The sequence below is a fragment of the Heliangelus exortis genome, chromosome 9 (genome assembly GCF_036169615.1).
Source record: "Heliangelus exortis chromosome 9, bHelExo1.hap1, whole genome shotgun sequence".
Taxonomy (NCBI): Eukaryota; Metazoa; Chordata; class Aves; order Apodiformes; family Trochilidae; genus Heliangelus; species Heliangelus exortis.
In genome coordinates this window covers 11847362-11873598 of record NC_092430.1, presented here as the reverse complement: position 1 = coordinate 11873598, position 26237 = coordinate 11847362, and the positions used below count along the sequence as shown (strand labels likewise).

Here is a 26237-nt window from a genome sequence, read left to right as displayed (position 1 = left end):
TCATTAAATATGCAGATTTGCTAAATGACAAAATCTTTACACCAATGAACAATAAGAGGAGCACATTAATGGAACAAAATAGAGGTGTTCTGTCACACAGAGCTAACCGGATACCAGCTGGAACAAGAGTCCATTTCCTTTATTTTTATCGTCTCTTCAAAATGTGAAATGATTACTACATAAAAATGGAAGTAAATAAGGATGATCATTAGTCACTTGCCTCCTACTGGGGATTACAATTTCTTAATCCAATGAATTCCAAGGAAAGACTGTTTTAAGACATTCCCAGCTGAAAACAACAGTGCTATGTTTCAGCCAATGCCCAACTGATGTTACACATTATACTCAAAAAGTAGATTTGTAAGGAAAACACTGATATCTTTCAGAGTCTGAGGTGCTGCGTCAAAGGTAACCTCCATTTTTGGGTACAGGAACGGACCATATGTCCAGACAAAAAAATAGTTGGCTTGAGTCTTTTTTGCATACTGCAAATGTGATCACACAGACAGCATTGTGTCTCTCAGTAGTCACTCTAAAGAGTGTTTCATTTCTTTTTTCTTTTGCAATATATAAAATGTCTGAAATAAAAGACTTAATTATTGAATACCACGGATGGTTTTTAGGGTAGCCATTGTAAGGAATTTTAAATGGACTGAGGGAGAGCCAGAGAAAGAGTGGAACCAGAGTAAAGTTCCCATAAAAGAGAAAAAATTAAGTTTTAAGGAGATGTATCAGTTTCTTATAAATAAAGGAACTGTTAGAAGAGAATAGCTATGCCAATACATAAATTCCAAGAGTAATATAACAAGCCCTTTTAGGTCTGTCACTCATCTTTTTTTCACTGGTGTGTTCTGAGTTTGAGGTAGAAATGATTTAATTACAAAACCATTTAATTAAACTTTTGATAGGAGGCAAAGTTGAATCTTGAAAGTTTTATCACTTGAGTTCTATCATTTAATTTCTGTGAAAGCCTTTTGTCAGAACTTGTTCCAGTGAAAAAAACCTCATGGAGTCTTTCTTGTAGCTTCAGAAGTTCAAAGGTGTTTTGGAAATGTATTGACCTTATTTGTGCTGACATTAAACTTTAGAGTAGATATTTTTAGTCATCAGGTTTAACCAGTTTTTATGTTGCTTTCATCTTCTTTCAGTCTCATCTGAAAGCTCCAACTTCCCTCCTTTTCAGTTCAGCCAGAAAATTACTGTATTGGTTAAGAAATTTTCAACTGAGATTCTGTAGGAGGCATAGATGTCAAAGGTGCCTCTGATTTCTCAGGGCCATGCTAAGGAAATCTGTGTAAATTGCAGTCTCCTTCACAAGGATGTGATGCACAAAGCACCTGCTGCAGAAGGCACAGGGAGCCCTGGGGAATATCAGTCATCCTTCTGAACACACTCAGCTCTTAATTCATACTCTATCATTTCCAGTCTTTTCCAGCCTACTTGCTTTGCCTTTTTTTGCACTTAATGCATATATCATCTGGTTTTACAGTCAAGTGTCTCTATCCTCAAAAGGAGTCTTTAGAATAAAGAGAGCATTGTAACCATGCAGTGACCATGCTGGACCACTCCATCCAATGAGCTCAGTTCCTACTTTGAAGTCTTTGACTTCAGTAAGGCTCACTTCAAAAATTAACTTGAGCCATTTTACACATGTGCCTGTATTCATCTTCATTTTCCTTGGATATTGTGTTTCCTCTGTTCACTCCTTCTAGATGAACTTCAAAGGATTAACAGTGGACATCAGTATTTCCCCATAGCTATTAAGTAATGCAATTGCAAAGTAAATTTATTCTTATAATACTTTCCACACTTGTTCTTCAATCACTATGAGCCTTTTGATGTCTAATGTTGAAGCATGCCATAAATTATATATAACGGGCTACACTAATTTTTCTGTAGGTATAGGAGGTGGTAAAGCTCACTTGTTTGGCTTAAAGATTTTTATAAATAAAATGTGAATAAAAGTGTAGTTCAGGTCAACATTTTACAAAATACTTTGTCCCTGTAAGTAAAGATATCACAACTTTTTACAATATATACACAATATATGGGCCTATGATTGAAAAATGGATGTGATCAAACTAGCAAAACAAAATCTAAGTCTGGGATGTCTACACGATTATTGTTATACTGATAACTGTAAATCATAAAGTAATGTTACAGTTACTAATCTTATAGCTATTACCATCAAGCTGTGACATTTGCGTGATAAATTGATTTTTATACAGTAGAATCTAATTTGTGCACTTTCTGATTTGCCCTGAAGTATATCATTCCTGACTGCTGAGTGAAGCTGTAAAGTCAGTGTCAATATAGTTGCTTTAATTTTCAGCCTTCATTACACAATATACTAGTAGGCTATGAAAAACATCATAAATAATTTAAATTAAACACTTGTAAGAATAAATGAGGAAAGTACATCTTACATTTTTTAATTGCTTGTTCTCTTGCTTTATGATTTACAAAATTTGCTAATTGTGCAAGATTCCATGATGTACATGGAGATTTAATGTTCACCTTGGTTAGACCCTCACTATCTAAAGCTGTTTTAACTAAAGTAGATAATCAAATAAAAATATTAATGTACCTGCAAAACCACACTCAAATATATATATGTTAATTTATTTGCATTCATATATTCAATTAATGCATACTTCAAAGTAATAGAATGTATCAAACCATCAAAATAATGGCCAACTGCCTCTAATATTACACGCCCATGATTTGTGCCTTGAAGCTAAGAAAAACAATAGATCTTTATGAAAACAATGCTGCAGGGAATCATCTTTGTTCCTTTACTGTTTTGCAAAGCCCAGCCCAAAATTACTGTTTTCTGATCATTATAAATGAAACAATCTTTTATAATAAATTACTCATCTCCTCACTCTTAGGAATTCTCATCTGAACACTTTGTGAAATGTCTGACATCTGCCATCCTGTTTAGGGGGTCCCAGGAAAGGCCAGTTTTCTTAGTGAGAAAACTTTTCCTCCAAAATTAAATAAGCAGCTTATTATGACTGCTGTGCCCAGGACAAGTCCAAAGATCTGGTCTCTCACTGGGGGAGTATTGTGCTATCTTAGTATTTAGGACATGGGAAGAACAAATGTCACCAACTTCCATTTCCTTTACTAGTGCTGACAGATTGCATTTGTTCTCATGCCTTTTCACTGTCTCTGTCCGTTTGCTGTAATTTATCTTGGATCCATCATCTACCTCATTGTTTTGTTTAAATGTTGTGACCGGTTCTTGTTGTATGACATTCAGAAGGGATCCACCAAAACATTTCTGTCTGCAGTTCTGAACACTATGAACACAATGCAGGTTGGTTTAGTTCAGAGGACAGACATTATTCTACAAAAGAAAGCTATTCTGAGGTTTAAATTCTAAACTTTGTCATTTTCTTTCCTTTATTCATAAGTAATGTGCCATGTTGTGTCATACAGAGAAGCAGGCAGACTCCCTCCAGTAACAAGGGAGAAAGGGTAGCTTGGTTTCTAGGTCAAAAGGAGTCTTCAGATCTCTAAAAGCTGCAGTTCTGCCACTCCTAGGAGGAAAGAGTCTAATAAAGAAATCTGGCTCTTCATAAATAAGATGATGATATCTACACTGCTGTACAGAGACAGATGACAACTGGGAGAGTTTGCCACAAATTACTAACCATTAATTGTCAGTAGGACTTCAGAGATGGCTCTGGATGAGTCTTAGTGATATCCTGAAATGAGGAATGTCAGGTGGATCCTGTACTTTGGAGGAAGGTCTAAATATACTTTGCTGACACACAAGCTAGATCCAACACTGTGCAGTTTCAGTTATCCCATTCACCCTTTCAACAGCATCATTTGATCAGATGATGCACACATTTGAATCAGTGCTTGTGTCTGCCTCATTTAAATCTTCTTGCAGATAGAGTCTTTTAAGAGAGTAAGAGAAGAGAAAGGTGACAAAATCTAGCACAGTGTTAGGCATAAAATCAGCATAGTGAGTTGTTATTCCTAGTAATAGGTTCAGAGAAAACAGGGTAAGCTCTCGTATCATGTCTAGAATAAAATCTGATGTGTCTCACCATAGAAGTTCCAACCTAATTGAATTCAGCAACTCATTTGGGGATTCAAAAATACAACACTGAAGGTCAGGGCTCACTTGAAGCCACCAGGTGCAGTACCAATGGTCCTTCCTCAGATGAGGGCCTAAAAACTTCCTCAGCTCTGTCTTTCTGTCACTTCAACCTAAAATCAACCTCAGGCAACTTCAGAGATGAAAGCCTCATGAACAAAGCACCATTTTTGGTTCTGCATTGGTACAAGGCTGGTGAAAGAAGCCTTGAATCACTGCTTCAGGATAAAAAAAGAAATGATCAGTCACACTTTATACCCTCAGTGAAAACAGTGAGCAGGGATATTGCTGCTATTGGTCTTACAGCCTTGTCACTGCAAAAATGTGATGCAGAAGGCAGTGCCTCATTTCCTGCCAGTCACATATTCACTATTCACTGGGATGTGCCCTGTAGGTGATGTGGAGATACTCTGACATAAATATGACTCCAAAGTAAATGTTATCTGATGGAAATAATTTCTTTGGTAGCCAGCTCTTCACTGTTCTCTTTTCCCCACATTTCACTGCTTTTGACGAAAGACCTGTTCCTGTTCCTTGTTGTACTGTGGGATTTGGGGTACACTCTGCATCAATTGAGAGGCATCCCTGAGGCTCTGGAATGACCTGAAGTCAGAATTTAAACCAGTCAGTATACCTATAGATCTTTTCAAATGAAGTTATACCCTTTACCCACTCTCCTGCTTCCCCAGAAGGTAGAGGTTTGTGGGTTGTTTGGGGCTTTTTCATCATGTTGGGGTTTTGGGGTTTTTTTTGGTTGGTTCTATGATTTTGTTTTGCTTTGCTTTTGGGCCTTTTTTGGGCTCTGAGCACTCAGGACTGGTAAAAGGGCCATCTTACTCTTTCTCCCTGCATCTACTCAATACCTCCTGTTTACAATTCCAGTATTGCTCTACTTGGTTTTGTCTGTTTCACTGTGAGAGAAAGCCTGCAAAAACTTAACAAGCTAATTTATATGCCATACACAGTTCATACAGTATTTTTCAACCCATCTAACTTCAAAATCCACCTTTAGGGGTCTTACAAAGGAACCTAGATTGATTTCCTTCTAACTGAAAGGTTCTGTGTTTGCCTCTTTAGGTATTTATCTTTCCTCAGTATTTGCATTAAGTGTGTACTTGGTCCTTACTCTTAAGTAATCATTTTTATGGAAACACATTACAAAGAATTTTTGCCAAGCCTTTTGATGAAGCATTCCTTGCAAGAGGCCTGGCTGGTACATATTAAGCTTGGATTGCAACAATTGAAATATCTCATTGCATTCCCCCACCCACCACCACCACCCCTGTTCTCTGCAAACAGCCTATCTGGTTTCTACACTTGCAAAATTGCATGGTTCACATAATTTTTTCCTAATGTGAAGCCAAATTTAGGCCACTTAATTCCTCATGCTGCTCTCAGTTCTCTCACTAACCATAATTAACAATTTCTTCACAGTCAAAAAAAAACACCTTATAATGATAGTTTTTTCCATTTTAAAACTGCAAGACTTGGCATGATGATGATTCACGTAGAAGAAAATGAATCAGAAACTCTTATCTCCGTTCCTGTTACTGAGCCTGGGGCTAGTGACACTTAGCAACATTACTGATTGGCTGTATTTTAACTGAAATTCCATCATTTGAGCATCCCATTCCATGTTATTTATTTCTTGAGAATTTTTTAAGCCCCCAGAACAGCTCCACTCAATCAAATATTAACTGAGAAAAAAGACTTAGACACATTTAAGAGAACCATTAGACCTCACAAAAGCATGAACTGCCTGGAAAGTATCTAGGCAGTGGCAATCTCAGCACTCACATTATTTACTGCAAAGAATTTTAACTGCAGTTAGAAAAAAAAAATTAAAACAGACATTAAAAATAAATTTTAAAAAAACAGGCAGAGCTGTTAAAGCTCAGTTGGATTTCTTTTGGCCTCAGAGGCTTTGATCTGTGGAAGTACAGGTAAATTTACGATATAGAGAGAACCCAGAAGTGAAGAAAACTTCTTCAGTGGTTTGGAGGGAAAAAAAACCCAAAACCAAACAAACACAAGGTTTGCTTTCTTATTTTCTTTCTGATGCCAAATCCATGTCAGAAATTTTTACTCCATACTTTTTTTTTTTTTTTTTTTTTTTTTTTTTTTTTTTTTTTAAGGCATGCTAATGCCAGGCCTCAGTTCTTCCCAGAAACAAGAGAGGATTCCAAGTAAAAAAGTTGGATTTTGTTGGACAATATTTCTACCATTAGCAACCCAAAGAGGGTCAGAAATTTGAGAAAGACATGGTAAGGCAATAATAACTTTAAATAGTCTGTGGCATCATGCTCTTCCCACCATGTACTCCCTCAAATGAAATCAAGTCAGCATTATCTGAATTTTTACTTTGCCATGTTTCCTTATCTACACCTTGCTTTATGGGAGGAGGAGATTTCACTTACATCCAGGATCCTCTTGCTGCTAAAATTCAAACATTTAGAGGCTTGGCCGAGTCTATTAAAGAACCTATCAAGGCACCACCACTTTCACTTGATGCTTGTTACACTTGTTCAGTACATTACCATCCATTTTCCCTGTGACTTTGTGATCCTGGCCTGTTTCTACTACTCCTTTTAAGAAAGCATATTCTTTTACATCACTTCTGCCATCCTAAATCCTGCAGCACTGTAGGTTCTGCCCCAATTCTGAGCCTCTTCTTGATGGTCTTTATAAATTCGGGAGAGTCACCATTCTGGAAGAAGCTTTATTCAGTTTCAAGTCCAGGACTGAATACATAGACTGGGATTATTTTCATAATTCTACTTCATGCTCAGTGGTTTCTATGCTTCAGTTTATGCTAGCTTAACCCAGTAAATGCAGAGAAAGCTCTGCATTCACTACATTACAAGGATGAAAATTGCCTTCCCCTGGACAAGTATCTCTTGTCTTGCTTTGTTGCCTCGGTGTGTTTCCTAGCATTGATCAGTGTTATTTCACTACTTTTCAGCAGCCTATGAGCTAAAAATTACTGAATAATTTGCAGAGCAGCCCATGAGGAAGCAGAACTAAAATGCTAATTAGGGCATGTTGTGGCTTTTAGAGAGGAGGTAGTGAATAAGAGAAGCTAAAAGGCACAAGAACTAAAGAACTGTGAATTCAGTGGTAGAAAACTGCCTGAACATGAGCCCCAGAGATCACATGTATGCAGTGATGCCATTGCAGGCTGGTAATGTTCAAAACCAGCTAAAACCAGCTGCTGTTCACATGGTGTGCATCCAGGAACCCAGCAGAACTTGCACGCTCCATGTGATTCAGGAAAGATGACAGGGAGGGAGGGGAGAGGTGGTGGTCAGGGAAATGATGATTGGAACGGACATGAAGGAGCCCTGAGCTGTTGAGTAAATAATTATCTGTGTAGACATGCCCCAAGTTTAAGAAAAAGCACAAGCATTTCTCCTCTGTGGGCATTTACATATGATTACTGGCAGACACTTATTTTTGGTCTCCGTTTTCTCCCTGTGTGGGTTTCTTCTGCCTTATCTATCTTTATCAGGAAATTTCAGCTACGATCTTATCAGCTACTTCAGTTACAACACTGCATTACAGTGAAGTTACTCCATGGTTTTAGTCAATTAGGTCCAGGGCAAAAACATTAAAAAATAAGAAATACCAGTATAATACACATTATTATTGTTGTTATTATTGTTGCTGTTGTTACTCCTCTTGGCAAACCTGCTGCCCTGCTCAAGACCTTCCACAGGCAGAGAAATATACTTACTGCAGTGTGGCTACAGTCAGCGACCTGGGCACCCTGAGCAAAGCAGCTTTCCTCTGCCAGAGCATCATGGTTAAGTGTTGTTGTGCACACTGCACATTGTTACATGCTGCTTATGATAAGGCAGTCAGGCACTGACTGAAGTGACTTTCCCTGTCATTGAAAACCAAGTGCTCTCAAACCAGTACAGTAATTAAAAAAAAATTCCTTTCCTTTTCAGCCTCTGCCAGAATTTTAAAATAGTCTGAAGTCCTTCATGTTGCAACGATGTTGGCCTCTCCTAGCTGTCAGTCAGATTACTGTCAGATGTTACCATGTGTTAATTCAAGCAAATTTTCTACAGTTTTAGGCCAAAGACACAGCAGTGAAAATTACGTGAATGATGGACCACATAGAAGATTCAATAGCAAATAAAAACATTTTAGTTTGTTTAAAAGGTGCTCTTAATATCTTAAAGTTCTTTTGTTAAAAAAACAAATTTTAACAGCCAAATTAGCTCTTTTATGCAACCATCTGACACAAAACAGAAGCATCTAACACTGTTTATTCTTTGAATTTCAGGTATTGTGGCAGTACTTTTCTGCGGAGTCACACAGGCCCATTATACCTACAACAATCTGTCACCAGATTCCAAAATGAGAACTAAGCAGGTAGGGCATGGAAATAACTGACTGCACATCTGCAGCTGGTGTAAGGGAAAGACAAAGGTCCTGGAATATAGCTGGATGGGATTTTGTTAGTGCAAAGCCAGAGGCTAATGTCTTAATTAGGTGAAAGACTAGAGATTTTGCCAGAAAAATAGTAACAGTTCTTCAGATAAGGGAAAAATAAAAGAACCTGTTCTTCTCAAGAGACCTGAAGCATTAATCAAGGAGATGAAGGGCAAGGAGATAACAGCTTACAAAAGCTTCCATTAAAATTGCTGTAAAGTTAAGAAAATGAAAAAGCTCTGGTAAATAAGAGAGGGTCTAAGACATTGGATCCATATGGATTTTTGTAAAGGGACTCTAGAAACTGCAGTCTGGGTCACAGATTTGAGCAATGACATTTCATTTCTGCCTCATTAAAAATCTGGCATAATTAAAAAGATAGTGAATTTTTTCCATTGTGTTACTTAGATTTCAGAGGTAAGAGAAATTTGGTAATCTGTTTTCTGTTTGAAAAGGTAAGTAGTGCAATTGTAATTATTTTTAAAACTTGGGTCTGTTGCCAGTATTAGATATATTACACTGCAATGTTCAAAATACTTTTCAGCATAAGGAGAAATTTTAGACCCCTTCACTGCTACCTAGATCCTGTAAGAAGTCATTTAAATGTAGTTTTCTACCCTTTTAAGTCTTGACTTGTCTGTCCCCAGAACCCCAAGTTGTAGAAAATCTATCCCCTAGAATACAATAGAAATGTATGGTCTGATTATAACTTTCTTGATGGAATCTGGTAGCTTTCCACCAGTTCCTGTTTTCAGCACTGGGAATTTTACATACAGTATTCATTGCTTCTTGAGCATCTCAATTTAATCAAAAATCCAATTTTCTATCAAAAACAGTTTGATAGAAAAAATTCTGGCCTCAGCATCTGTTCAACTGTCAGACTCTCTCAGACTTGAAAGCACAAAAAAGTTTCTGATCAGTACTTCCAGAATAAAGCTAGCTGGTGAACAGGATAAGTCTTGTTAATTACACTTCTTCACACCAGCAAAGGTGTTTTCCATACTTTCAAAAAAGTCTTCTAGCAAAAAACCTTTCTCTGACAACTGTATCACAGGAGAATAACATTTATAAATACTATAGAATTGTTTCTATTTTGCAGAAATACTGAATTAAATATGCCTTTACTAGCCTTGCATATAACTTCCAATTCAAATGGAAGGCTTTTTCAGGGATTCGTCTGCGTGATCTAGTGAAGCATAACCTCAGAGAGGAAGAGAAAAAGAAAAGCCATGGTATTTCTAATTACATATGAACCTTTTCATCTACAGAATTAACCATCATCTAGTTTAAATGCATATGGATTTTATTCATGTTTACTGTTTCATTCCCTCCCATTCAACAGTGCAAAAAAAATACTGAAAACAAACTGCATCTACCCTTGAGCACAGAGAAAAGGGATTAGTGTTTCTCTATGGAGCTATGAGTTTTATGCACCCCTTCTAGTCTCTTTTTCTCTTTCCCCATAAGCTCTTAATCCTCACCCTCCCATACGATATGGTTCAAAAATTATTGTTGAATTCCTTTGAATTCTTCTAATTTGTTTTCTAATCCAAAGATTATCCTTTCATATGCAGCTGTTTCAGTGAGACCTGCACTGCCTCTTTCTTCCTCTCCCCCAAAGAATTCTTTTCAAGCAAATTTACTAAGCCACACACTTGGCATTCTCATAATTATATGTGACTTCAGTGCATTTAAATTAATATTGCTCAGACAGACAGCTTTGCTCCCAATCTAAGTCATTGTTATTACTCATTACTGGCCAAAATGAAGGCCTTTTCAGTTAATCTGTAGAATTTTTCCAATGCAGTGTGTCCCTTTTATTACAATGTGACAGATCTTTCAATAAGAACTGGTGGGCCATAATTTACACTGACAAAACAGCAAGATAAGGCTGAAGCTAAAGCTAACGAAAACATGGAAATCAGATATAAAACTGTAAATTAGACTGTGAAATTTTCTTAGATGTCTTTAAACAAATGTTTTTTCTCTACTGTTTTGCATAATTTTCTTTACATTCTTTTAGTGTCTATTAAATTTTCATAGATTGATAGAAAAATTCAGTATACAGTTTTAGTGGTGGAGTTTCTGGCCATGAAGCAAGTTCTGCATTTCTCATAATGCCTTAACATTTGCTCTAAAAAATACATAAGGAAAAAAAAAAAAGATCGGTATGATTTCTTCAGGTACTGATATGGCATTAAAACCTAGATATAGTTCTTAAATAGGACTTTAAGACCCTCTATTAAGAACGCCTGTTAAAAGATGCCATGCAATTATTAGTCCCCATGTATCCTGTATTATCCAGTCAATCACCGTTTAACATTCTATGAAAGGGAAATATTAGATTTCAAGCATCTGAAACTTACAGAGTCTAAAAGGATAATGTAACAAAAACCTTGTCACAAACGATGGATTATTTTAACACTGTCATGAGAAAAGTAAGATAAAAATGATTCAGTGAAAATACAAGCATTAGGAATTTTCACTGAAGCCGGTTATTCCAGTTCTATCTATAAACACCTCTCTGTGGGTTTTTTTACTGCTTGTTTTTTACATGAATGATGGTATGCAGCAGTATTTTTAAGTCATCATCACTGAGCTATGGTCATAGTGATTTTGACACTAAAATTACCACTGCCACCCATGGCAACAAAGTTGGATCAAACACAGTGTCCCTGAGTTTCATACACTTAAAGTGTAATTTATCCAATATATCTCAAGTGAAGGAGAAAATGAAACTGCTAGGACCTCATCAAAAGCTATTTGATTCTCTGCAGCTTTCTCTATAATTATTTGTGGCTGTCAGTATAACTTCACATTATGCTGCAGGCAGACAACAGCTGCTTCTGAACCTTGGGGTGTTGTAGTTCAGATTTAACATTAGGTTCTTTAGATGTACAGTTGGGTTAGGTTGATTCTCCCACCTACAAACAAGTACAATTCTCTGTTTTCTGCAAGAAGAGAAGATATTTCCCATTACTGTTTCCTCTCTGGACTCCTATCAGTTTCACTCAAATGCCAAGCTAAAGCCAGAGTTTCCTAGTGGATAAGTATTAAGAGAAGTTTCTCCCTTTCCTTAACAGCTGTAAATGCTACCCATCACACATATAATTTTCTAGTTTTGTTCCTTTAATTCCAGGCAACAAACACAATGAAGACATTCATTGTACAATACCTTTCCTTGGTTAAGTGTGCAGGGGTATAGAGAATTCTGCTTTTAGACAAAATATCATGCCAGCAAGTTATAAGTTCTGGAAAGGGAATTCTGAAACATATCTCCTATGAAAGTAGAGCCCAGAAATTGCTAGAAGGCACAAGAAAGCATGTCCAGACAGCAAGGGACCAAGTGACATACTGCCCTGCCTGCCTCCACTCATTCCACCAATCTAACCTTTTTTGACACAGCCACCTCTGAAATAGTTTTGTCTAACAAGCTTGTGAAGGTTGTTCACTCACATTAGGTGTAATAGCCTTTCTAACCACATTACTAGCTAGTTACTCACAGTCTGTGCTTATCCTGAGAGGAAACACAAGGGCACAACTGCCTTAAAAAGCCTCCGGGAGATTTCAGTGACCATTTATCTCCAAGGTTTTACACAAGCTTGAGAACAGAGTAGAGGTAAAACAAGATAATCCAGTGCCGTGCAACTTCTGAGTAACTTTGCTGAAGCACATAGTCATGCTAGGATTGCTTGAGGTAAATAATTCATGTTCAGACTCATCTTTGGGCTTTGCTCACTGAGGGGCACAGTGCTTCAAATTTTCATCTCCAGTCTATAAAGCAGACATGATTATCTCTGGTTAATAAAAGTCATCACTTTGCAGAGGACTGAATAATATGTCCTGGAAATCCCTTGCAAATACACTAACTTTTGTAAACTTGCTCGGCTCATTTATTATATAGATATACATTTTCCGGCAATAAACATGCTAGGTAACAATCAGCTGAGTGTTGGATCATCTGTTAAGTCTTGTGTAAAAGAGTTGTTTTTATAAGCATAGTAATTTAATTTGAATTAATTACATTAATTGAAACAGGCTGACAAAACAGTCATGAAACTCGTTTTTAATTTCTCAAAAACTAAATCAAACCATTGTAGTCTCTTGACCCTGATGTGCCAGATAGCTTCAATATGGACTTTAGACTTGCTGTTTTTCTGTTTAATTATGATTAAAGACTCACTTCTGAAGCAAATTGGAACAGGACAGTATAACCTAAAGAGTAAAGTACAGCAATGGAGATGTCCAGATCTACTGAAAGGGGGAGCAGGACCATTAACTGATAAAAGGTGTGGTTCCTGAATAGAAATCACACAATGTTCAATAAAAAGAACATTGTAGGAGTAAATATAAAGAGACGGCTGGAGTCAGTTTTTGTCTCACTATATCAAATGAAGCACCATCACTGTGATCTAGTCATTCTACTCCTTTTCTGCTGGCCTGTGTTATAAACAAGCTACACTCAGAATTAAAACAGCAGCTCGCCTTTTTCTGGGCACATGATAGAATGCCTATCTTACAGGATATCTATAAGCTCTCTTTTTCTAAGAAAAGGAGCGATGCACTGTAAATTCTACTCTCAGTAGAAGAATGCTTTCTCCTGAGTTTGTTGTGAAAAGCACACACCAAGAACTGCAGCAACAGCTTTTATCCTTCCGTGAGAGAAGGGAAGCAGCTGAATAGAGATGGCTTTGTACTCCTACTGCCAAACAGCATCAATCTGCTGATTAAGAGCAGTCCGGGTCCAGACACCCCACACCCATATTTTATTTGGGAGAAGCAGTGCTCTAAAATCATAGAGAGCAACAGCACAAACAGAAATGGATTTAGTGTCCTTATCTTAACCCTCCACAGTCACACAGGACACGTGTGTGCCCTGTGGGTTTGGTGCTGCTATTTTTATGAGTGTTTAGAAGACCAAACAATTATAGAGCTGTGCTCACTTATAAAGCACACAGCTTGTATTAATTTACCTCTGGTTAATGCCTACCATTTTCTGTTATCAGAAACTAAATTGTTTATAGATAGTTAGTTTACATTTCTTGGAAGAAAAGGCCACACAAATGTCAGGATATAATGGCTCTTACAATTCTGTCTCTTGACTTTTAAAACACTTGAGAGTATTTCTAGACTGAAGAAAACCCTACTTACAGCAAAATGTCCTCAGTAATTAGCAAAGCAGCAGCCACACAAAACACAATTCTCATCCTTTTGAGATGAGCAGCCTAATTGGTAGCTGTTGTGATTAGTTCAGGAACTCAATGTAGGAAAAAGTTACCTGTAAGGCACTGGAAGAGGTCAGGTGTTTCCAGATAAATGATTGGCAGAGAGAAAGACTAGGAGAAAAGAAAAGAATCTTTCAAATGAGATAACCACCCATACAATTTTTTGCCTATATGCTGTGCAGGTGGAATCTGTTTTCCCAGCACAGCACAATCACAGTGTCTGCAAGAAAATTTTGCTCTAGAATGGGTTTTATCTTTCAAGATATATCTGACAGCCAATGGTGCTATGTAAGATATTTGATGGCTAATCATTTCAGGGTAAACTGGAAATTGTTTTTAACTAATACATGTCACTCAGGTCAGACACTCTTCAAAAAAGAGTGCAAGAGATCTCTATGCAAGAGACCATTGCCTGAATGATACAATGAAGTCCAAATTCTTAGTTAGAATCAAATAGGTTGTATAAATGTACTTTTTTCCATTTAATTGCAGAGTATAAAAGTTAGCTCTAATGGGCATTGTCTCCTCCTGTCTCATGGTACCCTTTCTGCAGCTGAACAAAACCACCCTGATTTCTCACCTTCTTGAAACCCTGCAAGTTCAGACTCAAAAGCAATAAGGACTGCGGCTACAGACAGTGCTGCTCAGTAAAGAGTCCAGGTGATCAACTTACAGTGGTCAGTAGAGAAGTCTGAAGCAGCAGCTACATCTGATAATAATAAAAAATAATCACATTTGGTAAAATTTATGTCTGGATAGTATTAGTATAGTTTTGCCCTTATTCAGCTTTGCTTCAGTAAACACTTCAGAAATGAGTTATCTTAGAAAATACATGTGATTTTATTTTCAGACAGGTGTTTGATTTTTTTAAACAAGGACTATAGCAAACCCTCCATTTTGTAGCCATTCAAAATAATCAGGGAGGACACAGAAACACCCCTGCTCTTTTTCTTTTTTTCTTTCTCAGAGAATAAGGTGATACAGACATAGGAAGGCTGTAAGCACAGTTACACTGCACTTAGCATATGGCTGTTAAGAGTAGATACCTGAAGCCGTAGGTAGAAATCTCTGCTAACTTTGAAACACAGAAGCCACAGTTTTAGATCCTTCTAAAAGTCCAAAAGCAAAAGTCTCTAGATATTGGCTATCATTACAGCTCTAGCTTAAGTGCCCTGAAGACAAGGAACCCCTCATTCTTGCCTTGCACCTTCCCTTACAAATTCAAGCATTCACTCCTGAGGCACAGAAGTGCTCCAGCCGTGCCACAGGGATGCTGCTAGCTGAGCCACTTCTGAGCTGCACCATCAGAGTTTGCTAACTCACTGCATCTCTACAGAGCCACTGGGTCTGTTACAAACAGCCCTCCTTTATAAACTGCTTTCTTATCTCTAATTGAATATGCACCCCATGCATGGTGCTCATAAAAATTATTACCTTTAAAATAGATTGCAATTGACAGGAACTGTACAATGTATTCCAGTTGTCTCCACAGCTATTTTCTGTGTTTAGCAGAAAAAACTGAAGATTGGAAATGTGCCACATGCATTATTTGACCAGATGTACCATAGGATTTTATGGAACCCCATAGAATAGTATAATACCATAAAGCAAGCTAAAGCTGCTTACTGTTCAATAAGGAAGAATCGTAACAACACAAGAAAATCTTGATTTTTGCAAAAGGAGTTACACTGCCAAGTCTTTAAATCTGAATTTCTTAGCAAAACCCCCCATTAACAGCCTGATGTTCCTGATTGATGTTCCATGTGAAAAGAACAATCTGCAGTCTCCTTCCATGCAGCTCCCCTTAAATTTGGGTGGAAATGCTATAATCGTTTTCTCTCTCTCAGCTGTGAGCTACATGATGGATAGTAAACAGCTAGAAAATAATGCTACATGTAAACAGTAGACTTTGTGTCTATGGTATATCAGGAATTAGCTCCACAATTTATGATGTCAAATTATCTATCTTATCTACATACAAAAATCTTGTTAGAATATTCAGTTCTCCATGTCCTTCTTTAATATCCATTTTTCCTGTTTTAGCATACCTGCTTTGCTGATTCCATACTGGAGAACGTGCAAATTTACTCCGACTTCATTATTTCCCAGCAAGCATTTGTCCCTTTCTTATGAGAATTTTGAAAGGAAAACCATATTCTAATATCTTACACAGGCACACCCTTATGAATAAAAATATTATTTTGGACCAATGAAAAAGAGGTTTTCTCTTGAAAAACAAGGGCAAGCAACTTTCCTTAATTTGGTGAAGTACAGGACCTGGAAAATAGACATGTTCAAAGTAGTTCATACTCTAAAAGAAATTCAGAACTGTGGTGAAGGCTGTCTCAAGAGAAGCTCGTCTTGTTGAAAAATTATGTCGTTTTATGATGCTGGTAGGCTAAAGAACATAATGCCGTGTGCAAACTGGTTTCCAAATTGCTTCATTAAAGTTTTTACAATCTGTTTAAACATTAAACATTTTATTTAAATATTAATAAAGTTCTTTGATTGTTAAGGTTATAGTTTACTCTTTACAGCAGAATAGCAGATGCCAGCAGTTAGCTAAATTGGAATTAAACCTATAGGCCAAAATCTCATTGGCATATGGAGCAATGTGTAATGGAATTCCAAACTGAGCCACATGCTGCAGTTTCTTTGAAAGGTGCCCTGAATCTCAAATGAGACTCTCACATCTTCATCTCTGAAGTCAAAATGTATGGGGCTATGTAAGCTACTGCAGAATTAAAAAGCTGGTTTATACAAATATACAGATCATGTAATTTTAAGTAACACACATCTGTTATTGTGTCTCTCTTGATCTTCTCATGAGAAGTTGGAAGCGTGATCTCTGAAACATCATTCCTTACTGCAATTATCCCTAGTTTTTAAATCTGTACCCGTGCAAAGATCTGGCCTTGTACCCAATATCTCAGTAAAGCACCTCTATTTTTGTGGAGAAAATTTGTTCTAAGTATATCAGCTGTTAAATCAAGTCTCTTCCTACTTATTGCCACCTTTCTCATCACTGGAGCTGTGAAATGCATAGGAATTAAAAACAAACTAAAATCTGTCTAATCCTAGGCTATAAACATAGTCATGCATCATCAAGACATCGTGCAGAAGCAGCACCGAGTGCAGTTCAACCTCACACACATGCAGGGTTTTCTTTACTGTAAATTGTATCTTATTCAATTTTGTACTTTGCAAAAGTTCAGAATGACAACATTCCTTTAAACATGTAGTCAGCTCTCCTCTTAGAATTAAGATAAAAAATAAAGATAAAAAATAAAGTAATAAAGATTAAAGGGTAGGATTCTTTAATATTCTCTTTTTTTATACAGGTAGACTGATTTAACAGTTCTATGTAAAGAGCAAAAGTCCTTTGACTTTAATGAGATTTGGCTTATGCTGTAAACGGAGAGATTCCAAACAGTAACACTCAGATCCTTTCTTAAAATACAGTTCAGTCCTAATGGAAATAACTTTCTCTTACTTTGTCTAACACAGTGACATTTGACATTATTATCTTAGGTGACATTTGTATAGGACTTATCAAGAAATTCTCCAGTCATGGAGTGAATCTCTACAAAAAAAAAATCTATTTTGTATTTCTATGCATAGTACATTATTCTGATAAATTGGAATACAGTAAAATTATTAAGCATACAGTTTTTAATGTTGAGTGTATTGTTAATAGGTTCCTTTGTTATAACTCTGCATTGCATTACCCTTGCAGGAGAATGTTTCAGTGTGTTTGAGTTGCTTTTACTGTGGGGACATTGTGTGTGCTAAAGAAATTAAGATAGCTATTTCTTGCATAGTTACATCAGTTACATTGGGATCTTCATGGAGCATCAAACCTTTTGTCACAAACGTGCACTGACCTCACCAAAAGAAGCCCGTGTGGTTTGGGAGTCAGCAGCTTCAGTGATGTTTTGAGGTTTCCTCTGCAAGTAGCAATGCTTTCTCCCTGTCCAGAGACTCATGGAGCAACAGGAGGCCTTAAGGAGTCTGAGCAGCTGTGTGATTTCTGATATAACCAAACTGCTATAAACATTCTTGCAATCTTGAAATATGTTTTATAAATCTTCCCATAACTGATTTAACTCTCCTTACATGATTTAACTTAGATAATTCTTGCATAAATGCTTATCCCTTAACATTGTTTTCTTAGGGATATCTACAAAACTCTATATCAGCTAAAAAACTGCACAAAAGCCTTGGTCAAAACTTTTTATAAATATGTAGCTAACACTAAAATTCATGCACAAGTTGCTGGAAGCGATACGTGTACATAAGGCACAATAATAGTCTAAAGCACTTGCCAACATCCCATGTGACTACACAGCTGTGTTTCCATTACACAATTAATGGATTTTCTAACTTCAAAAGAGACATTTGTACAAAATGTAGCACAGTGCAAGAAATACTAAACAGCTGACTATGGCTCATCTCTTTTTCATGGTGGTGTCTGTGAGAATAATGAAGGACTGAGGGGCCCTTTGTCAAAACCTCTCAAATTAAATATCTAAATGACCACCAAGACTCAAAAAAGTACCTTGTCTTTCCACATTTTGGTACTTATCTGTCATTCACCTAAAATAATTACAATAATATACAAGTTTGAGCAGCTACTTCAAGCTTTTGATTTTTAATTCTGCTTCAGTCACACTAATTTAGGGGGGTGTTGACCACCATTTGTCCCCAGTGAACTTGAGCAGAGTTCTGAGCATTTGAGAATAAGCAGACTAAGGTCCTCAGAAGGACACATTCACTTCATGACAAATATGTTTCTTGTAAACATTGCTCTCTATATGAGATCTTAGATGATGCTGCCCTAAGACCACCCAGCTTCTGCTGTCCTACTGATTCTTGTCAGGAGCTATTTTTAAGGTAGTTAAAAAATAACTAATTGTATCTTTTCACTACAGATACTCGGATACTTAACCTTTCAGAAAATAAAGAGTGACCTAACATCTCCAATTTAAGTACAGTTGAAGGTGCATCTTAATTTAGGATTTTTAATATCTGCTTGCTTTATTATCTCTCTTTTTTTGTTTTTTTGTTCTGGCTGATATCTGTTGTGGGATTAGTAAAACATCACCAAGGAGACTATTAGTAATTTAGTACACAGCTTCTGTTAGAGCCAGATGCAAGCCTGCCCCATCAAAATTAATTAAGAAACTATGATTTAAATTGAAATAACTACTGGCTTGCTTTGGGTTTGTGTTCACTGACTTTATGCTTCACACTACATATTCATCTCCACTTTTATACATTGTGTTGGTGTATACTGACACATGCACACTCAGTGCTATGAAAAATGCCCATATACCCATCACTGAGAGAGTTTCCTTTCTTTAATTTTAGGTTCATCTTCTCCAATTACCTTCCAGCAGCAATTTTTTGCATGTATTTCACAGGTGCAAGTGCAGGGTGTTAGCCCTTTACCACAGCCACTTCTAAGCTAACTTGTATTTGATGGCATCTTTCTTGGGCTTTATCCACAAGATAAAGCATTTGTGTTCTTTTCAAAAAGTACATCACCAGCAAGTATCTGACATCTTTTTCTATTTAAGAAACTGAACCTTTCACACTTAATGTACAAGGAAATCCCACTGATATTCTATGCCTCATTTCCCTTGTCTCCATACAGTATGCACTCTAGATTGTATCTAAGTTTAGAGGACTGTTCAATAAGAAAAGCTATTTACTCCAAAACTTAATGAAAAAACAGTGACAACCAAAACCACTGCTGCTATTCTCGTTTCTTGATTGGATTTCTTGTGCGCAAATGAATCCTCAATTTTGGAATAGCAGCCTAAATCAAGAGGCAAGGAAGCTGCTTAAGGATGACTGGAGAAATGAAATTTTAAAATTCCCAACTACCCACTCTAAAATTTGCCATATAAGAGCAGATACAGTGGTCCTACTAATCCAGTATCCTGCTTAAGAAGCCAGAACTAAAATCTGCAAAGTAATTGCAGATACATTGCAAATAATGGTGCCAAACATAATATGGTAGCACTGTGACAAGTTATTGTGGTTAAAAGTTGGCTCATGAGTTATATGTCTTGAAGAATAATAAAATAGAGCTTAATATCCTCAAGATCTCATGCTATTCATCACTAATAGGAGCAAGAGTACTTCCTAGAGAGAGAGCATTTCCCCTGGGTTAGAAAGACAAAGTCTTGCATCCATTCACCACCAGCCTCTACAAAGAGCAAACAGTATATATGGTAAACCCTCAGATGTGACACAAAAAGCAGTGAATTTACTTAGTAAACATTCTTACTATAGACACGGAATAGAAACAAAACAGCAGGTCATCAGAAACAAACAAACTTACACATAAAGAGCAATATAGTTTTCTGGTTAAAATAGTCTTTCCTGATTTTCAGTTCTACAGTATTTTTCCACAGTAGCAGTTTTACAGACTGTACAGGGAAGCATCAAAACAGGTAGATAGAATCTACTGTATAATTTCCATAGAACAGGTGCAAAGGGAGCAAGTATTTGTCCTGTAGTATGTTGTATTGGAAGTTAAATGGAAATCTTATAGCTATGAGCATCAGATAATTTTTTGAAGTCCTGATTCTTAATGGAAAACATGAAAAGACATAATAGACACCACAGGAATCTTTTTCTTTCTTCCTGATAGGTTAAAGGCCCTCATGTTGGCTACTGGTTCCAAATACATCAAAAACAAACTAAATACCTCTCCAAAACCCCAGATGAGGGAAGGATGGAAACTGCTTTTATGATCTCACTTCAAGAATTAAAATATCAGACAGTATGTCCTCTCAGCAATTTGAAACGGAATAAATTGCATTTGTGCTCCTCAGAAGTTGAGTTGATCGCTTGAGGTTAGGACTTTTATGGCAAGTTACAGAAAAAAAAGCACTTGAGATGGGTGAAGAGAGGAAGATGAGATCAATCTTTTATCTTACTTTTGACAAATCAACAGCAGTTCCTCTGATTCTAACATAAATACAGAAACACAAAAGATGAGTTAGTACATTGCAGTGTTAAAGATAACTAGATTATGTTAGAACATAACTACTTTTTCTGTGTCCAGAAGGAAAACTTTTAAAACATATAAATCTCCTTTGTTACCTGAAATAGGCCTAGGTAAGGCCACAAATCTTTTCTTTCTTTTGTTTGGTTTTTTTTATCATTGTTCAATATAGCTTTTAACTGTCAGTGCATAATGTCCCTGCTTCTACCAGACTGGTGATTTACTACACCAGAAAATGTTTGCCAAGAAAGTATCCCTTAAGTTGTTCACAACAGGCCATAAACATAAGCTTAATTTTATTGATGTTATTATTATTTCACAGCTTTTTTAATACTTTTTTTTAAAATTCTTTTTTATATTTGTTGTTTATCCTTGGATTTCAGCTTTATACAAGTAATAGCTTAATCCTAGATAGCAGAAGCTGCTCACATCCACTTTGTTCTCCATTTTTATTACCAGAGGTTATGCCAGAAAGAATAAACTATACATTGTAAACGTAAAATATTTCTATCCTTTCTTCTCCTTTAGTGTTGCTGTTACACTTCTTTCTCTTTCCCTCTTTATTAATTAATGTGTGCCTTTCATAAATCTGTTGGGGTGAAATTCATTGAAATTAGAAGCAAAGTCTATTGATAAAAAAGGCAAGAACATAGGCCAGGATATAAAAAATCTTGTAAGAATTTCTCTCTGCTAGTGTGTTTCTAAGTTTACAGTCAAAAATGCTTGCATAGCAAAATTAGTACCATGAATAAGTTTATATTCCATCTGGAATTTGAGTAGCTTTTGCCTATTTTGTCATGTAAGTGTGTTACTGTAGAAATGAGCACTGCATCACTATGCTGAGAAGATTCACTACACTCTATGAAGGCTTCCAGGCAAGAGGTTCAAATTCCAATCCTCTTTTTCTGATTTTGAAACCTCTAATCAGAAGAGGCTGATTAAATAAAGCAATTAGGCTATAATGAACACTTCTACATCCTTAGAAAAATCATGGCAGTCTGAATTCTCACTGCATTTTAATTCAAATTAGTTAGGAAAAAGCAATTTTCATCAACTATTGATTTATCAATATTCTTGACTTCATGGACCACTTTTGATAGCTGTGTTATAATTAAATATCATTATTCAAATATAATAAATTTTATAGCTGTCACTTCACTTTGACTGCTCCCCAGCAGTCAGAGTTTTAATAGCTCTCTGATACCTCAAATTTCTCTTAAAAATTATAATCAATTTTACATTCTAGCTGCTGTTGAATGACTGAAACTCTCCCTATTTTGCTGTCACACAAGACTACATCACTGCAGGGTGTAACCCCCAGACAGGTGACTTTCCTCCACGTTCCCAGCAAAAATCAACGCAGCCTGAGATGGCTCATAGGTATCTGCAAGGGGTGGATAACATTCCTTCAGCAGGCATTAAATCAAGTGAAAGAATGTAATATTGCCTTCAGTGAGCAAAATTTACTGAATTTTGCTGCAAATAAGCTGAGGATATAAATCAGTTTTTACTCATTACCTTGTGCTAACATTATTCCCTTGAGATGAAAGAATGCTCCTTGAAATTCCGCTCTTACCCAGTATTCTCACACTAATGTTATTGCCTTGAGATGAAAAATGCTGTTTAAAATACTAGGATTTGAGAAACCTTACATTTTCCATCTCGCCAGTCATGGGACTGTGGCAGAATAGATGTTTATCATCTATTCTTGATACTCCTTTAAAGAATTCTATTTTTATTGCAGCTGATACTGGAACTTAGTGTGTTCCACCTTCCAGGTGCACTGATTACTTATCTAGAGGATCTCTCTAACACTCAGTGAAAACTTAAGTAGCTCAATAGAACAGATCAAGTTGAAAAATCTATATTCATGTAGCTGGTTTCTGTAATTGGCTTTAGCTTAACTGTGGGGGAGGAGGAAAGGAAGATGACAAAATAAGGTATTTTATCTCACTTTAAAGATCAAACTAATACAGTTTTAATATCATATATATTTTTTCACTTGAGTAAAAAACAAGCATCAGCATAAAATAAACTCAGTGGTTATAGCAAGACTTACAGTGTAGATAACCTGGTCTGATTCTTTCCTCTACCAGTGAGAACTGAACTGTAAGCAGCACTTCCCAGAAAAATGTCCCAAACCTGATTTTTTTGCATCTCTCTCTGTCCTTACAATGCTCAGAGTAACAGAAAACCTAAGCATACTTCATGCATGATGTGGTTTTGACTACTATGTTGTTTTCAACAGGCATTTGAAATATAAATCTTTTCTAAGGTCCACTTTTTGCAAACAAAATAACCACAGCAAAGCAAATATTAGCTTCAGTAACTCACAGAGCTGAACACCAAAACCAAATGCCTAGATTGGTTCTAAACTGATGTTTTTGTAATTAATAGTCTATGATGCATTGACACTAGTGATTAATTACAACACTCCTTTTTTGAGCTGTGAGTAAATTTATAGACTTCACAGAGAGGGAGAAAATGGCACATTGAAAATGAGTGGTTTTTAGTTTTAAACAGAAAAAACCATCATATTACTATGTGTATTACTATGGTTTCTAGTATAATTTTCTGGAGGCCTTGGAGAAACTGACAGCAGCACAAAAGCACTCTAATGCCAATTTCATTCAGGGTAGAAAAAGGTTATTTGGTTGTTTGGGAGACAAGCGGAGAGATTTTATGCTTATAGACACAATATTTTGAAGGATTAGAATCCTAGATGCTTCTTTTTCCTTTCCTCCATGCAAGTGGCATTTAAGCAGACTATAGCATGGACATGGCCTCTGGCAACTGAGATTAGAAAAAAAAAAAAAAAAAAAAAAAAGGATGTTTTTCAGAGGCTAATGTGTATGGTGCAACTCTTCTTGGAAATCCTTGGCTGCCCCAGGAAATCGTGTATTCCAGATGAAAACCTAGTCCTCTATTACTCTGCTTCTCATCAAATAGTCTTGACACCTTATCTTTAAAATAATGACAGAAACACTGTGTGAAATGCATGACAATTTGGTAAAATGGTTCTATGGAAGCTGTTTATTAACATGGCTTTCAGAAGATCTCTTTAGAATAAATTGTTTTGTTCTGGTGGGATTTACGTTGCACAGCACTGACAGTTAAGTGCTTAATGGAGTATCTCCAAGGGCTCTGCATTCCTATTGAACACACCACAGAATCTGAAGAAATGCTAAATAAATGCCACACTGAATGCAGGACTAAAAGTGAAGTCTGGAGAACAGTGGGTAAGTTTTACCTTATAACAACTAAAGCTGCATTCCAGGAAAAAGCATTCAGATATCCCACCTACCATGACAATAGCTAGCTCTATATTTTTAAATATTTTTTTAGTTAACACAGTGTGAGACTTAGAATAGGCTGCACTCCATGAACAAATGTTTCATGGAAGTCACATACTTTTAAAAATAGAAAGCACACAATACGGGTAATACAGAAGACTGAATGAAGCTAACAAGCTAGTTTTGCCATTCTAAAGCAGCTGAATCTTTCATAAGAGACAATATCATGGCTATACCTGGAATAGGAATGAGCCTACTCCAAATCAGATATTGAAATAGCACCTGGATTTTTGCTATGCAAAGGAAGAGAACTAGTCCAAATTTAAGCATCTACAAGGAGGTTTGGCTCTAATAGTTGGAGATGACAACACTAAGAAACTAGAGGGGCAAAAGGACCCAACACAGTTGAGCAGCAAAATTCAAAGAGGAAAAAAAGAAGGGGATTTAGAATGTATTTGCTCTTTGAAACAAACCAGCTGACATTCTGCAAAAGATTACAGTGTTGCATGCATCTGGCAGAGATGATGTGGCTAAAAAGTGTTATATATGCTGTACTTACAGGCTACTATTAGTAAATCTGTGCTGGTGATACAGGAAAAAATGTCCCAGTGACCAATGGAAGTATGTATTGGTCATCTTGAGTGCAAAGACATGGTCAAGAATTAGGGATATTTCTTTCTAAGAATCACTTACTGAAATTATTCTGAAGGTTAAAAGATGCAAGGAAGTGGGAAGAAAGAGGATGCATGTAGCCAGAAAAGATGGTAAAATAAGGAAATATAAAAGGTGCACTAAGCTCAGTTTACAAGAAGTACATCAAGCCTTTAACTTCACCATTTTGTCTCCCAGTTTGCTGGGAGACAAGAGGTGAGACATTTAAAAGCAGTAATATCATGCAAGCACTTTAGACAAGAGTAAAAGCTTCCAATTGCTATTGAAGATTATTGAGAAAGAGTATACAGCATTGCAACATCTATTTTCCTTCAAAACTTATATGTCAACAGAAAGTTTGGAACATACAAGAAAGAAACTGTGCTTCTAAAATTCATCAGTAGTTGATCTGCTTTACATTTAATTCAGTTTTGAATGGTATTTTGTAAATGAAGAGTGAAATATTATTCATCTTTAAAACCTCTGGAACATCTTTAGCTTATACCAATAACTAAAGAATCGGTTATGTCTCCCTCACAGCACTATTCTTCCCTCAAAAGATTTTTTCATATATACATTAGTATATATACTTGTATATAACTATGTAATTCCTGTCATAATACATGTATTAATGTCTCATTAATATTTAATTTAAATAATTTGTGTATACTAACTTGCAAATATTTCTAGCATTTGTTTTCTTGTCATTCAGCATCTCAATACAAAACAGGGGACTGGAGTTTGTGCTGATGGTGCTGCCAGGGGGTCCAAAATATCTTTGCATACATTGCTGGGTTTTTCATGCCATTTTTGCCATAACTTATTTTAAATAACGATTCTTATATCTCTCATTTTTACTTCATTAGATTTTAGAGCCTGTTACTGGATATTTACTTTCAGAAACACACATTACAAAAAAAATACAGAAGCTTATTGAGGATGAATAAAATATCTCCACAGTAACTATCTGGATAGTGATGTATGATTTGTTCTAGACAGACTAACAAACTTCATCCCTGATTCTGCATCCAGACTTGTTAGCATAGTCTCCTAAGCCCAGAAATTGCTTCAGAAGTGAACGAACCTCTTTTTCTCTCCTCTGTAGTTATTTGACAGCTATAATTTTTTCCAGATGTGGAAAAACCTGAAAATTTATTTTATTAATTTTTATATAATCAGCTGTAAATGCAATCAGGATCATCCCCCCAAGGCTAATGAATATTTTGGCTTTATTTTATCACAGAGGAAATCCTACTATAATCATGTGTTTTAGTCTTATGTGTTTAAATGATACTTAAAAAATTTGGTTTGAAATGAATAATTGACATTGGCATCAATACAGTGCAATACAAGTTTTCATCTGCAGGATGATATTCATAGTAGTAAAAAAGATCATGTTTATTTTAAAGGCACAGGTTTTTAAAATGCTGTTTAGGATTTTTTTTCTCTTTTGGAATTAATGTCCCTATACCCACTACTGTATTATGCATAGCCAC

The 26237-nt window shown here is 36.3% G+C and overlaps 1 protein-coding gene across 1 annotated transcript in view; it reads left to right on the top strand.

Moving 5' to 3' along the window:
• Positions 1-26237, top strand: part of SLC9A9 (solute carrier family 9 member A9) — a 170537-nt gene that overhangs the window by 68910 nt on the left and 75390 nt on the right. The window contains exon 9 of the mRNA XM_071752167.1: positions 8406-8494. Coding sequence (XP_071608268.1) covers positions 8406-8494 — 89 coding nt within the window. The remainder of the gene's footprint in view (positions 1-8405; positions 8495-26237) is intronic.